At 39.9% G+C, this 16,000-nt stretch overlaps 1 protein-coding gene across 1 annotated transcript in view; it reads right to left on the reverse strand.

Annotated features, from left to right (window-relative positions):
* Positions 1-15,382, reverse strand: part of LOC137296079 (uncharacterized) — a 48,438-nt gene extending 33,056 nt beyond the window's left edge. The window contains exons 1-9 of the mRNA XM_067827740.1: positions 15,352-15,382; positions 13,802-14,088; positions 13,022-13,191; positions 12,263-12,335; positions 11,242-11,309; positions 10,348-10,470; positions 9,128-9,260; positions 2,290-2,417; positions 1,559-1,729 (exon numbers count right to left, since the gene is read on the reverse strand). Coding sequence (XP_067683841.1) covers positions 1,559-1,729; positions 2,290-2,417; positions 9,128-9,260; positions 10,348-10,470; positions 11,242-11,309; positions 12,263-12,335; positions 13,022-13,191; positions 13,802-13,946 — 1,011 coding nt within the window. The 5' untranslated portion in view covers positions 13,947-14,088; positions 15,352-15,382. The remainder of the gene's footprint in view (positions 1-1,558; positions 1,730-2,289; positions 2,418-9,127; positions 9,261-10,347; positions 10,471-11,241; positions 11,310-12,262; positions 12,336-13,021; positions 13,192-13,801; positions 14,089-15,351) is intronic.
* Between the last annotated feature and the right edge of the window lie 618 nt (positions 15,383-16,000).

Below are 16,000 nucleotides of genomic sequence, written 5' to 3' on the forward strand. Positions count from 1 at the left end.
ACTGAGTGACAAACATGAATCCTCATCCATAGTTACAGGCTGCATGTGTGAGTTTTACGCAGCTTTTAGTAATGTTCCAGCAATATAACCAGGCCACCAGAAATGGGCTTCATAAATTGTACCTATTTGGGGAATCAAACCCGGGCCTTAGGCGTGATGGGCTAATCTTTAACCACTTGGGCTCTCCAACACCCCTTATAAACTGGACGAGGTAAGATTCAGCCCTTTACTGGTCCACAAGAACCTTTTGATAAATTTTGCCTTATTTTCATATTTGCTGTTAATCATTATTTTCATGAAACAAAGTTTTAAAACCTTGACTATATGAAAGAAAAATATCAATGCCAGTGTGAATGATAATTTGTGAGTAGGGACTCTGTGATTACAAAAAAAATCTGGGAACACTGACACTACCTTACAACAATTTACACAACACAATAGAGAACTGGTGATTGACAACATGTACAACGAGTATATAATAAAATACTGGTGATTGTTCTTTCATAAATTAAGATAAACATGCAAAGCATCAACAGCTGCTATTGCTACTTATGAAGAATAGGAAAAAATATATCATTTGTACAAAACAAAACTGTATAAAACATAATCAGGGTAAACTGTGATTTGAACCAAAAATGAAAAAGGATTCTGTCAAATTTCATCAACTCTGTACAGCTAATTGTGGTGCCTCTAATGATTTGCTACTTGATGAAAACCCCTGTACCAACAGCCTTGTCCCCAAAAGGTGATTTTTACTCAGGCTCATCTTTTCACTATGATCTTTCCATGTTCATCCTTCCTTTAGTCCCATCATGTGAACGATTTTAGTTTTATGCCACTTTTAGCAATATTTCAGCACTATCACAGCGGGAACACTAGAAAAGACCTTCACACACTGTATCCATGTGGGGAATAGAACCCAGGTTTCTGGTGTGATGAACAAGTGCTTTAACCACTAGGCTACCCCACAACTCCTAGACCTTAGTACCAGAATTCCAATGGGAGCAAAAGAAATTTCTTACAACAGAAATGGCAAATACAGATCTGTTTACCTGCTAGGGAATTGCTCACAAGTTTACTGTTTTAGTCATTTTATGATCAGCTCATCAGTGTCTAATCTTTAAAAACTTTTTGAGGGGGGAGTAAGGCATAGAGACTATCACAATGAGATTAGGAAATTTGTTGTTTGGAGACAGTGAAGTACATTATGTCAGACTGTTTCAACTGATTCATCATCTTTGAGAATCACTGGAAAGTTATTTTGGTTATAGGTATTATTCATCTGAATATGAGCCAGGCAAACTAGATCCTGTATTTGTCAAAGGGAGCTAACTACAAATGTCACATTCCACATACGTTTACCTTCATAATACCCATCTGCAGTTAGTAATAGAGAAATAGATGTTATCAAATATCTCCAATATATAACATCATTTTATATCATAATCTTATACGAAAAAAATTAAATAATTTCACGTAATATTAACTTGAATCATCTTTAGTTACATATGTCACATTGTGTTTCATATGCAAGGGAGATAAGTGTGTGTCAACTGACCTGGTGGTCCTCCAGCGATGTCTCAGCCCGCTGGTTAGACATGATGAGCAGCCGTCTGCCACTCACCCGTGATGTCGTGAAGATAAGTCGATCTGTGAGGATCACGTTGTAGGCTCCAATGGGCAGCTTGTACACAAACAGAGGGGAATGTTCCATGTGGCTGTCGTAAACCTGGATACAACATGTACAACACGGGTACGCATTTGCAGAGTGAGTGAGTGAGTGAATGCATTCAAGTTATATTATAAGCTTATAATCATATTGCCTTAGTAAAGTCACGGTGGTTTAATTCCCCTTCTTGATTTGAACGTTTTGTCAACATTTATTTATTGGAATGCGAGGTAAATCTTTTGCAGTCATCACTAGTTTTTGCAGACGACACAAGAAAAACAGATTAGAGTTATCTCCCTTCCATCGATTTGCATTCGCAAAACATCAGTAATTTCCGTGCATCATGTGTGATTTAATGTTATTCGAGATAAAGAAGTACTATCACGAAGTACTGAATGAGATGCCATTGGAAGTACATTGAAATGTACCTCACTTGTAAGTGCGGTACATTGAAAAAAATAGAAGAGTGCTTAGCCAATCAGAAAACAACATTTATGTGTGAGGTAAGATATGGCATGTCAGTTTCTGGCAAGACCCATTACTTCTATAACATAGGCTTGGTACTGAGGTAAAACGTTAGTGGCTTTTTCAAGTCCATGTCAAACCTGTGCACAGCATACCTGGAATGTGCACGTCTTGTCTTCATGTGCAGTGATGAAGTGTCGTCCTCGGGCATTCTGCGGACAGAGGATGACAGATCGCTGGAACTGCTCATAGCGTAGGGGAAGGAACATCTCCTTGTTGTCATCTGAAATGTAAAACATGTGTAGATTATAACATGGATATATAATATAAACTACAGTCATCCCTCGCAAAAATACTCAGCACAGTACTAACTGACTAACATCAAGACAAAATGACCTGTCTGAACCAAGATCTTGTTGACAGGGTCCTGAAATGTCTCAATCCTGTTGATACTCAGTGTCATGTTCTCGTAACTGTAACAGTAGTTAACGTAGAGATGTTTATGTAAATAAATGGTCCCCGGAGTGGAAATAAACAACTGCTCCCTGCCCCAAAGGCTCCCGAGTTGGCTCAAAGCCATTAATCAGCCTCGCAAGATATATTCGATACTGAACAAGCTTCACGGAATCAAAGAAGGGACAGTGTACACCATGTTTCCAACAGTTCTCAAGGGCGTAGAAAACCTCACAACAGTCATCAAGTTCCTAAAGGGAAAGGAATCCCACAAAGAGTCTGTGACTTGTAGTACCAACAGTACTAACAGAGACAACAAATCAGTTAACAAACTGTGTTATAGATGAGGTAGTATTGAGCATGCAATTGAGTATTGAGAAAAATGTAAAAGTTTCGAGACGAAACTTGTTGATAGATGCAATCGACCTAGAAACTTGACAAACACTGTCAATGAAGATTGCATTGACTTTCGCTTTTCGGAATATGAATTACATTGCATATCACGTTGGTGATCTTGACACATCTGTTCCATCATATCTCATCAGTTTGGAGATGAACAACGCATCAATTCAACTGCAGGTAGATACAGGTGCAATATACAACCTTATCACGAAATCAGACTACAATAAAACTTGGTTGTCTGATCCTCCTGTTATTAAGAACACTTCAAGGATTCTTCACTCATATACTGGTGAGAAGCTGAAGATGGATGGTGCTATGGACAGGCCCCCCTAAGTAATGGAAGGAATCACGGCAAATTTGAAGGAATTGCATCTCAAATGTAAACAAATGCAGCCCACTCGCGAAACAATATAAACGAAACGATATTGGTAGTTTAGTGGTAATAAAATAAACTGAATGCCCCTATCTGAAACAATGTTGATAATACTTGAAACAAGATCGGCCATCTTCGGTGATTTCTTGGCTCAGTTCCGTGATTTGTCAGTCGCGTCCTGAAACTCACACATAAAAACATGGCGTCACTGGAAGGAGCACCCTTCTCGGTGAGTTTTGTTTTTAGTTTCAACTACCTTCATTTTCATAATTATCCATCTTTGACCACCCATGTTGAATGCGTTTAGGTATGAGGTGTTGTCGGACCTATACATTATTTTTTTAGGAAAAGACCGTCACTGCAAAACAGTGTCATAAGTCATGCCCATGGAAGTTGTTAACGTCTGAACATCAGAAGCATCTGGGGGCCAAACTTTGACTTTGAAATTGAGTAAAAAGGTTAAACCTAAATCAGTTGGCGATGCTGTCTACATTACCAACTTTGGACGAGGTTCACCTTGGATTCCTGATATTGTGACAACAAAGTCACGAGACTTCTTGTGTGAAGTGAGACTGTTATATGGACATTTAATGCAACATCACTTGGATCACGTCAAACAACGTTACGCAGAAGGGTCTATTTCACCTCCAGTTGACTTGCCTGACATACTGATTCCTAATAACAGTGAGTCAATCAGCAATGATAAAGTTGACATTCCTTCAACACCTGTACATGGGTCATCACAGCTTTCAAGTACAATCAAGGACATTCCACAACACGCGATGAGGCGATCAGCACGCAGTGTAAAACCACCAGTGAGACTGGATCTGTGAATTCTGCGTCTGAACATGAGCAATAACTGCTTTATTGCCCTGTGATGTAATTTCTTAGGTGTTCTTTTTCAGATTGTTTTAACTGGCAATAAGCAAGCCCAATGCAGATTTCATTTTATCAGTATTAATTCTTCAAGAGGATTTCCAGATAAAGTTTAACGCTTAGTGCACTTGAGAGCAACAAGCTTAATCAGGGAGGAATGTCATGTTCTCGTAACTGTAACAGTAGTTAATGTAGAGACGTTTATGTAAATTAATGGTCCCCGGAGCGGAAGTAAACAACTGCTAACTGCCCCAAGGCATCTTGGGACGATGCTGTAATGGCCGAAGGGCATGTCAAAACTTAAGATGAATGAATATCTTGAATCCTCATCATCCGCAAGTCTGTGAACCCTAATACACCACACTCAGCTTGGTACGAAACATGGAACATCATGACCATCTTACTTCTCTGAGCAAAGATGTTGTTGAGAGGGCCCTGGAATGTTTGATCCCCTAGATACTCAGCTCAGTAATACATATGAACATAACAACCATCTTAGCTGTCTACACCAAGATGTTGTTGAGAGGGCCCTGGAATGTTTGATCCCCTAGATACTCAGCTCAGTAATACATATGAACATAACAACCATCTTACCTGTCTACACCAAGATGTTGTTGAGAGGGCCCTGGAATGTCTCAATCCCGTCGATACTCAGCTCAGTAATACATATGAACAAAACAACCATCTTAGCTGTCTACACCAAGATGTTGTTGAGAGGGCCCTGGAATGTTTGATCCCCTAGATACTCAGCTCAGTAATACATATGAACATAACAACCATCTTAGCTGTCTACACCAAGATGTTGTTGAGAGGGCCCTGGAATGTCTCAATCCCGTCGATACTCAGCTCAGTAATACATATGAACATAACAACCATCTTAGCTGTCTACACCAAGATGTTGTTGAGAGGGCCCTGGAATGTTTGATCCCCTAGATACTCAGCTCAGTAATACATATGAACATAACAACCATCTTAGCTGTCTACACCAAGATGTTGTTGAGAGGGCCCTGGAATGTCTCAATCCCGTCGATACTCAGCTCAGTAATACATATGAACATAACAACCATCTTAGCTGTCTACACCAAGATGTTGTTGAGAGGGCCCTGGAATGTTTGATCCCCTAGATACTCAGCTCAGTAATACATATGAACATAACAACCATCTTAGCTGTCTACACCAAGATGTTGTTGAGAGGGCCCTGGAATGTCTCAATCCCGTCGATACTCAGCTCAGTAATACATATGAACATAACAACCATCTTAGCTGTCTACACCAAGATGTTGTTGAGAGGGCCCTGGAATGTTTGATCCCCTAGATACTCAGCTCAGTAATACATATGAACATAACAACCATCTTAGCTGTCTACACCAAGATGTTGTTGAGAGGGCCCTGGAATGTTTGATCCCCTAGATACTCAGCTCAGTAATACATATGAACATAACAACCATCTTAGCTGTCTACACCAAGATGTTGTTGAGAGGGCCCTGGAATGTTTGATCAACTAGATACTCAGCTCAGTAATACATATGAACATAACAACCATCTTAGCTGTCTACACCAAGATGTTGTTGAGAGGGCCCTGGAATGTTTGATCCCCTAGATACTCAGCTCAGTAATACATATGAACATAACAACCATCTTAGCTGTCTACACCAAGATGTTGTTGAGAGGGCCCTGGAATGTTTGATCCCCTAGATACTCAGCTCAGTAATACATATGAACATAACAACCATCTTAGCTGTCTACACCAAGATGTTGTTGAGAGGGCCCTGGAATGTCTCAATCCCGTCGATACTCAGCTCAGTAATACATATGAACATAACAACCATCTTAGCTGTCTACACCAAGATGTTGTTGAGAGGGCCCTGGAATGTCTCAATCCCGTCGATACTCAGCTCAGTAATACATATGAACATAACAACCATCTTAGCTGTCTACACCAAGATGTTGTTGAGAGGGCCCTTGAATGTCTCAATCCCGTCGATACTCAGCTCAGTAATACATATGAACATAACAACCATCTTAGCTGTCTACACCAAGATGTTGTTGAGAGGGCCCTGGAATGTCTCAATCCCGTCGATACTCAGCTCAGTAATACATATGAACATAACAACCATCTTAGCTGTCTACACCAAGATGTTGTTGAGAGGGCCCTGGAATGTTTGATCCCCTAGATACTCAGCTCAGTAATACATATGAACATAACAACCATCTTAGCTGTCTACACCAAGATGTTGTTGAGAGGGTCCTGGAATGTCTCAATCCCGTCGATACTCAGCTCAGTAATACATATGAACATAACAACCATCTTAGCTGTCTACACCAAGATGTTGTTGAGAGGGCCCTGGAATGTCTCAATCCCGTCGATACTCAGCTTGGTACTAAATATGAACATAACAACCATCTTAGCTGTCTACACCAAGATGTTGTTGAGAGGGCCCTGGAATGTTTGATCCCCTAGATACTCAGCTCAGTAATACATATGAACATAACAACCATCTTAGCTGTCTACACCAAGATGTTGTTGAGAGGGCCCTGGAATGTTTGATCCCCTAGATACTCAGCTCAGTAATACATATGAACATAACAACCATCTTAGCTGTCTACACCAAGATGTTGTTGAGAGGGCCCTGGAATGTTTGATCCCCTAGATACTCAGCTCAGTAATACATATGAACATAACAACCATCTTAGCTGTCTACACCAAGATGTTGTTGAGAGGGCCCTGGAATGTTTGATCCCCTAGATACTCAGCTCAGTAATACATATGAACATAACAACCATCTTAGCTGTCTACACCAAGATGTTGTTGAGAGGGCCCTGGAATGTTTGATCCCCTAGATACTCAGCTCAGTAATACATATGAACATAACAACCATCTTAGCTGTCTACACCAAGATGTTGTTGAGAGGGCCCTGGAATGTTTGATCCCCTAGATACTCAGCTCAGTAATACATATGAACATAACAACCATCTTAGCTGTCTACACCAAGATGTTGTTGAGAGGGCCCTGGAATGTTTGATCCCCTAGATACTCAGCTCAGTAATACATATGAACATAACAACCATCTTAGCTGTCTACACCAAGATGTTGTTGAGAGGGTCCTGGAATGTCTCAATCCCGTCGATACTCAGCTCAGTAATACATATGAACATAACAACCATCTTAGCTGTCTACACCAAGATGTTGTTGAGAGGGTCCTGGAATGTCTCAATCCCGTCGATACTCAGCTCAGTAATACATATGAACATAACAACCATCTTAGCTGTCTACACCAAGATGTTGTTGACAGGGTCCTGGAATGTCTCAATCCCGTCGATACTCAGCTCAGTAATACATATGAACATAACAACCATCTTAGCTGTCTACACCAAGATGTTGTTGAGAGGGCCCTGGAATGTCTCAATCCCGTCGATACTCAGCTCAGTAATACATATGAACATAACAACCATCTTAGCTGTCTACACCAAGATGTTGTTGAGAGGGCCCTGGAATGTTTGATCCCCTAGATACTCAGCTCAGTAATACATATGAACATAACAACCATCTTAGCTGTCTACACCAAGATGTTGTTGAGAGGGCCCTGGAATGTTTGATCCCCTAGATACTCAGCTCAGTAATACATATGAACATAACAACCATCTTAGCTGTCTACACCAAGATGTTGTTGAGAGGGCCCTGGAATGTCTCAATCCCGTCGATACTCAGCTCAGTAATACATATGAACATAACAACCATCTTAGCTGTCTACACCAAGATGTTGTTGAGAGGGTCCTGGAATGTCTCAATCCCGTCGATACTCAGCTCAGTAATACATATGAACATAACAACCATCTTAGCTGTCTACACCAAGATGTTGTTGACAGGGTCCTGGAATGTCTCAATCCCGTCGATACTCAGCTCAGTAATACATATGAACATAACAACCATCTTAGCTGTCTACACCAAGATGTTGTTGAGAGGGCCCTGGAATGTCTCAATCCCGTCGATACTCAGCTCAGTAATACATATGAACATAACAACCATCTTAGCTGTCTACACCAAGATGTTGTTGAGAGGGCCCTGGAATGTCTCAATCCCGTCGATACTCAGCTCAGTAATACATATGAACATAACAACCATCTTAGCTGTCTACACCAAGATGTTGTTGAGAGGGCCCTGGAATGTTTGATCCCCTAGATACTCAGCTCAGTAATACATATGAACATAACAACCATCTTAGCTGTCTACACCAAGATGTTGTTGAGAGGGCCCTGGAATGTCTCAATCCCGTCGATACTCAGCTCAGTAATACATATGAACATAACGACCATCTTAGCTGTCTACACCAAGATGTTGTTGAGAGGGCCCTTGAATGTCTCAATCCCGTCGATACTCAGCTTGGTACTAAATATGAACATAACAACCATCTTACCTGTCTGCACCAAGATGTTGTTGACAGGGTCCTGGAATGTCTCAATCAAGTTGAAACTCAGCTTGGTATTAAATATGAACATAACGACCATCTTACCTGTCTGCACCAAGATGTTGTTGACAGGGTCCTGGAATGTCTCAATCAAGTTGAAACTCAGCTTGGTATTAAATATGAACATAACGACCATCTTACCTGTCTGCACCAAGATGTTGACAGGGTCCTAGGATGTCTCAATCAAGTTGAAACTCAGCTTGGTACTAAATATGAACATAACGACCATCTTACCTGTCTGCACCAAGATGTTGTTGACAGGGTCCTGGAATGTCTCAATCAAGTTGAAACTCAGCTTGGTATTAAATATGAACATAACGACCATCTTACCTGTCTGCACCAAGATGTTGACAGGGTCCTAGAATGTCTCAATCAAGTTGAAACTCAGCTTGGTACTACATATGAACATAACGACCATCTTACCTGTCTGAGCCAAGATGTTGTTGACAGGGTCCTGGAATGTCTCTGGGCCGTCAATACTCAGCTCAGCAAACATCCTATCCATGGAGCGACTTTCCAGAAGTAGCTTCCACTGATTATTTCCACTTGCAGTGATCTGGAAAACCCAACACTGAATATACAAGTCTGTTTCACAGTTCCATCAGGATGTAAAATATAAGTCCTTATGGCTTGACAAATACCATCCATCCCCAACAAATGTGGTACTAATGTGGATTTCCCTTAAATGCTCGACCCATGAAGATCCGAGGTAGCATAGGCCTTCAGCAACCCATGCTACAAAAGGCGACTATGCTTGTTGTAAGATTCAACTAACGGGAACGTGTGGTCAGCCTCCCTGATCTTTTGTTTGACACATGTCATTGGTTCCCAATTGCGCAGATCAATGCGCATGCTGTTCATCACTGGATTGTCTGGTCCAGACTCAATTATTTACAGACTGCTACCATATAACTGGAATACTGTTGAGTGTGTCATGAAAGTAAACTCACCCACTCACTCCTTTACTAAGAAACATACAGCCATGAAGAATGACAGACATATTTCAGAGGAATTCCATATATTAACACCACTTCAGCAAACACTTGTAACCACAAAGTCCTACTTAGTATAAAGACCAGATGTACTAACGGACAGCGTTTGAAATAATCACTTGCCTGGACGCCCAGTCAGCCTACGCGGGCGGGCAGTTTCAAATATTTGCAGGCCCTTGTGGCCTTCAGTAAATTACCTTTTATATTATTTTCATCACTAGAATCTTTCCCACTTTTATTAATGTTTGGGAATCATCCATCATGTTACCATAACCTACAGTTACACTTCTTGGTATTTCAGTGCTTTGTATATAAGAATATCAACACTTGACTTAAAAAAGTAAATACCTTCCCTCCCTACGCCACTGGCTTCACTAATTGATTTTTTCAGAAATAGTGTGAATATAGAAATAGTGTGTACAGTGAAGTCTGCTTTGTTTTTATTGGTGTAACTTTAACAAAAATGGTGTCTGCAGATTTCATTCAGGGCCTGCCAATTTCAAAGCCAACTTTCATGGCCAACTTAAAGTATTGCATACACTGGTTATGTGCCACTGCCATGCAGCTGGAATACTCTAGGTGCAGCATCAAACATCAAACAATCCAATCAAATGAGCTAAAATACTACAGAAGGACAGTGCATCAAGTTACCAGTAGTGACGTCGCCATCTGTTGGTCATCCAACACTAGGTCAAGTTTCAAGATGGCTGTGTCAACACGAGTAGAAGCAACAATCTTTTTCCTCAATAAGTCCACAAATATAATCTCCCCTGCCTGGGAAACATGAAATGAAATATCACATCATTTAAACCACAGTATTACTATGTCAATAGAAATGATGACTGACAAATGCTGAAACCACAACATAAAGAGACTTAGTGACCTCGGTGCCTCATAATGTACTTACCATACAAAGAGACAGACACAGATAAGTGGTTCATATGAGAGAGAGAGAGAGAGAGAGAAAGAGAGAGAGACAGAGAGAGAGAGACAGACAGAGAGAGATATCATGCTTAGAGCAAATAATTATCATTTTGAAGATCAGGAAAACTTTAAATTAAAACCCTGATTGAGCAACTGAATATAGATCACCATATAAGGGACTGTAGGGACTTTTAGTACTTTTGCTATCTGCATGGGCCCTACCCAGATTTACATCCCTTAAGCTGTTTACGCTTGTAGTTGAATTTTATCTATAATCTAAAATGACAAAAATACATTTCAAACTATTCAGTGAGCTCAATTCACTCTGAATGCAGAGGTAGAAGCAAACAAGTATTCATATTTCACTGCGGATGCTTGGATAGCATGAAGACATACACCGAGCCTGTACACATCTGTGAACTCTATCAATTACCAGTTTTATGAAGCTTTTGGCAATATCGCAGCAATGTCATGACAGGACACCCCAAAAACGGGCTGGAATATGAGGAATCGAACTCAGGTTTTCAATGTGATAGCAAACACTACCGCCATAGGGCAAAACCTCACCAAAATGCTCAGTCAAACCTAACTTTCTCTTATGTTGGAGAAAGAAACACATACCTTAGTTCCAATGACAGCAACTTGTTGGTCGTCTAGAGTATGCCACCAATGAACCACGCACACATCACCTTTAGAACACAACACTGAATGGAGTGGAACTGATGAGGTTCTAATATATCCCACTGTCTTGTTTGCGTTATTAACGTAAAACAGGCAGGACATGTAGATCAAAACACTTGACGAGAGTGGCACTTTCAACTTACTGAATGGTTCTAAAATGTTACACCTTTTTATTAATGCTGAAAACATAATACAAAAAGCACGTGGACATGGGAAGGGCGTGAAAGTAATGACATCTGTTGAGGTTCAGATGTGTCATACCTCGTCACTAGTGATGTTGTTAATTTATAAGAAACACAGGTGTAATGTCAAAACTGCAATTTTTGTTTATCAATTTCACTACCAAGACATTCACAGTTATCAAACAACCAGTGTAATGAGAACATTTTCTGAAAAACTTAATTTTAGTAATTCCAATGAAATTCATGTACAAACTAATATTTTCTTTGACACATATCAGTGATATCACCTTGGCACTTTATGCAGAAACAACTTAAAAATATGTGAGCGAAAGCATTGTTTTATGCTGCTTCTAGCAATATTAGATCTAGAGCAGTACTACAGCAGAAGACACTAGAAACAGGCTTTACACACTGCACCCATGTGGTGAATTGAACCTAGGTCTACGGCGTGATGAGCGAACGCTTTAACCACTGGGCTACCCCTTCAAAGACTGAACATCTCCGTGTGATCTATACATTAACAGTTTGAGGCAGGTGCTAAAAGATTTGTTTGTCACAGCCAGAGCTGACTCAGTAATTTTCAGATATTTTCAGTCACTTTAAGCAATATTCCTCTACTATGATAAATAAACTATAATTATCACTTAGAGTAACTCAACATGAGTCACTGAAATGTCATCTCTGAATACTGATCATTTTGAGTCCAGAGGAGGATGAAGACTTTTATGGATAGACAACTTCTTGCTTGCAGTTTATGCAACAAAATGATGTTTGATTACCCTTTGGCTGCTGGAGTTTGATGTGTGTGACGTCATCTGTGTTCCAAAGTTGGTTCACTCGTGCCTTGGGCTCCTGAAAATGTAACAGTTCTTTGAAAAACAAAGGTTTCATTTTGTACAAGAAGTATGTGAAATAAAATAAGCCCTTTTGCTTCAGTACAGATTAGCCACAAACTTTGATAATGTTACTTTGAAATTCTGATAATTACAATTATGTCACTAAGTAAAGTATCACATCAAAGAGTGATAGCAGTCATAATGTTGCACCCTGTCCCAAGTCTACAGTCTACCATAGGCGCATGAATGTTGTCATAAATGCTTTGTGAATCGTGAACCTGAGTGGGACAATAAGTCACGTTTACCCTGACAGTTAACAACAACAGGCTTCATAGAGATAGAACCTGCTTCTCTCTATGAAGCTAAAAGCGACACAATGTTTGACAGTCCATGTTTGGTATTCACAAGAAAATTCCACTTAACTGAACTACCGTTTTCTGTTTTCAGTATGTAAAAGATTCCCATGAACAGGATAACTATGATAAGAAGGTTAGCAGCTGTATCACAAACAGTGGATGTGGTTGTATGCATTAGGTATGAACTTTTATTGAGTGTGTGAGTCTAGTTTTATGCCACACTCAACAATATTCCAACATTATAGCAGATGTCTGTAAATAATTGAGTGTGGACCAGACAATCCAGTGATCAACAGCATGGGGACTGATGATGTGTCAACTGTGTCAGCAGGTAGATGTGACTTACCATGAGGGAGAAGGCTGGCACCAGGTAGATGTCTGGGTTGTGGGTCAAGATAAGGAGCCATGTCACAGTTGGGTCAAAACACATTGCCACAATTGTTGTGCTTGGTATCCATGACAACTGTTTGATAAGTGGAGGCTTACCAGCAATGCTGTACCGCAACACAATCTGATCTGAAATCATCAATAAGTACTTGCAATGAAAACAGATGACATATATATATATATATATATATATATATATATATATATATATATATATATATATATATATATATATATATATATATATATATATATATAACATGTGGCATGGGGCAGATAACATGATTTCATCATAATTCATTTTTAAGGTAATAAAATAAACTTTCTGAGTAAAACCACACGTTCACAAGTAAGTTTTGTTTATACCAACTATACAACAGAAAGGGTGAGTGAGTGAGTGCTAGTGAGTGAGTGAGTGAGCGAGTGAGTTTTGAAAAATGAGTGAGAAACTTTTGTTTTACATTGCTTTTAGGAATATTCCAGCAATATCACAGCAGGGGACATCAGAAATGGTTCCATGGGATGACCATTGTGTTACAATAATATTCCAGCAACAATCTGTAAACAATCAAATCAGGATCGGAAATCCAATGATCAACAGTAAGAGCATCGTTGTATACTATTGGGTGACATAGGAATGAGGTGCAGATGTAAACCTATGTTAAAGTATTGAAATTTGAATCCCAAATCGCCTCAGCACAAGATTTACGAGCATTCAGTTCGATCTAGATCTACATACCATTTGAACAAGCCAGTGCCAACATGTTGACCTCTCCCTCTTCCTTCCATGCATACTGCGTGATCGAGGTCTTCGGCTTGACGCTGCCACGTGTCTCCTGACTCAGCGACATGAGCCGTGTCATTTCAAACAACGAGTGTTGCATGTTGCTGAATGCAGCTTGTACTGGAGGTATGACTACGACTCTTTTTCTGTAGCTAAATGGCACATCAGGAACTCTTTTCTTGTGTATTCAGCTATGAATCTATCCCATGATAGGTCTGTGATGGTTCACCAGCAACAATAAACTGAAATAAAGTGAAGACTACTTCACATGATGACGGATGGTGGAAATGAATCCTGCATGACGAAGAAAAAGTATTCTTTCCATTTCTGTATCCAAAGCAACCTCCATAAATCTTAATGGCTAGCGAACAGTTATCAACGCATACCAGTTATCACCAACACCTGGCTGTAGCGCTTGCACAGACAGCTTTACTTGTACTTCCGTAGTATTTCAGACATTCATGTATCCAAAAAACGATAGGTTACAAGAGTTAAAATGACTGTGGGTATTTTACGTTGTAGACGTTACAAATATGAATCAATCAGAAGATGAGACCCAAACACGTTGGGGGGATGTTATGTGACCATTAGTGTGTTGACATGAAATTTCATAAATGATGAGAACTGAATGAATATCATCCTGGTTGTGTTGTGAATCTATGACTTAACAACCTAGTCCATAAAAAAAGCAGATTTTAATCTGTCCGAACATACCCATAATGCCAACACTTAATAACCTTGAATTGACCCAAATTTCCATCTCCGTTTTATGGACTCGACAGATACCATGCAGATGATACTGACAAAATATAACTGTCAATTTTCTTTTTGCCTTTCCCTGAGAAAAGAAACATTGCGAAAATTGCGAAAACTATTACTCAAATTGTCAAGTTTCATAAGTTGAACCCCACCATGACATCTCCATATTCCCATCAGTTTATATCAGCATCTGTTAACATTCTCAGTGAGTGCGAGTTTTGTTCTTTTAGATTTCTTTTTTCTTAAACAAATTCCAATGAGGACATTTCTTCAATATGACAAGGTTTGAAACACAATAGTTTTAAATTATTACCAAGTTTATGTCAAATTAGGATGAATAACATAAAGAATTTCGAAAAGGCGATAACTGATCTTGTTAGTAGTTGGGAAAGCACAATATACACTATCGAGCTGTCTGTTAACCGCGTGTCGGAGAAACACGATCGGCAACGGTATACAAACAGAAAACATTCTGTTAAGAAATATTGGAGCAAATCATTAAAAACAGCTTAAAATGGCGATAACTGGTCGCTCGCCATTGGCATTTGTTAACACTCAGACACTCTCGTAGTGACAAAACATGCATTTGCGATGCATTACGCTGAAAGTACATAGCTGCGGTTATGGATGTGACCTACATCGTTTCAGCGTGGATATGTTCACCGGCTTTCCGCCATATCCTATCAGCTACCCTTACCTCACGAGTAAATACCGACAAATGAAAACTATACTCGAACCCAACCCACCTCTTGTTTACATGTCACATGTGCCGGAAGTAGTTTAACAGTGAGCAAAGGTTTTAGAGTGATGTCCCTTGCTTGTATGCTCACTGAGAGCATTTTAAACCGCGAAAAATGTACAGAAGAAATCTTTGAAACGAAACATCAGCAAAGCGGCAACGGAATAGATACGATACGGGATATTTTATATAGCGCACATATCCACGCACTAGTGCATGCGCAATGCGCTGCTATTTCCCCCACCCCGCCACCCCCTGGTCACTGGATGTCAATCTCAACTCCCTGGGGAACATACAACTCTTGCTGCCACTTGGCGCACCGAGTTTATTGAGGCTCTCTCATCCTAACGAGTAAAAACATCTGACCACCATCTGGTCATTTACTAATGGATTCGTGGGTTCTTTTAAGTGCACAGGGTTGTGTAATGTACACTAGGGGTTGTGACAACACTGGTATATAGCACGTCGTCATTAAACTGTCAAACAAAAATGTTCTCTAATGCATTTTTCCCATTATGTTTTCTCAATACAGGCATATTGAGATCACATAAATAACATAGTTTTTTTTAGTTATTCGCGGTTTTTCACAATGTATGTACACACTAGCTTATTCAGAGTGTCATACGTGCGACTGTCATACGTCATACGTGCGACCA

The sequence above is a fragment of the Haliotis asinina genome, chromosome 9 (genome assembly GCF_037392515.1).
Source record: "Haliotis asinina isolate JCU_RB_2024 chromosome 9, JCU_Hal_asi_v2, whole genome shotgun sequence".
Taxonomy (NCBI): domain Eukaryota; kingdom Metazoa; phylum Mollusca; class Gastropoda; order Lepetellida; family Haliotidae; genus Haliotis; species Haliotis asinina.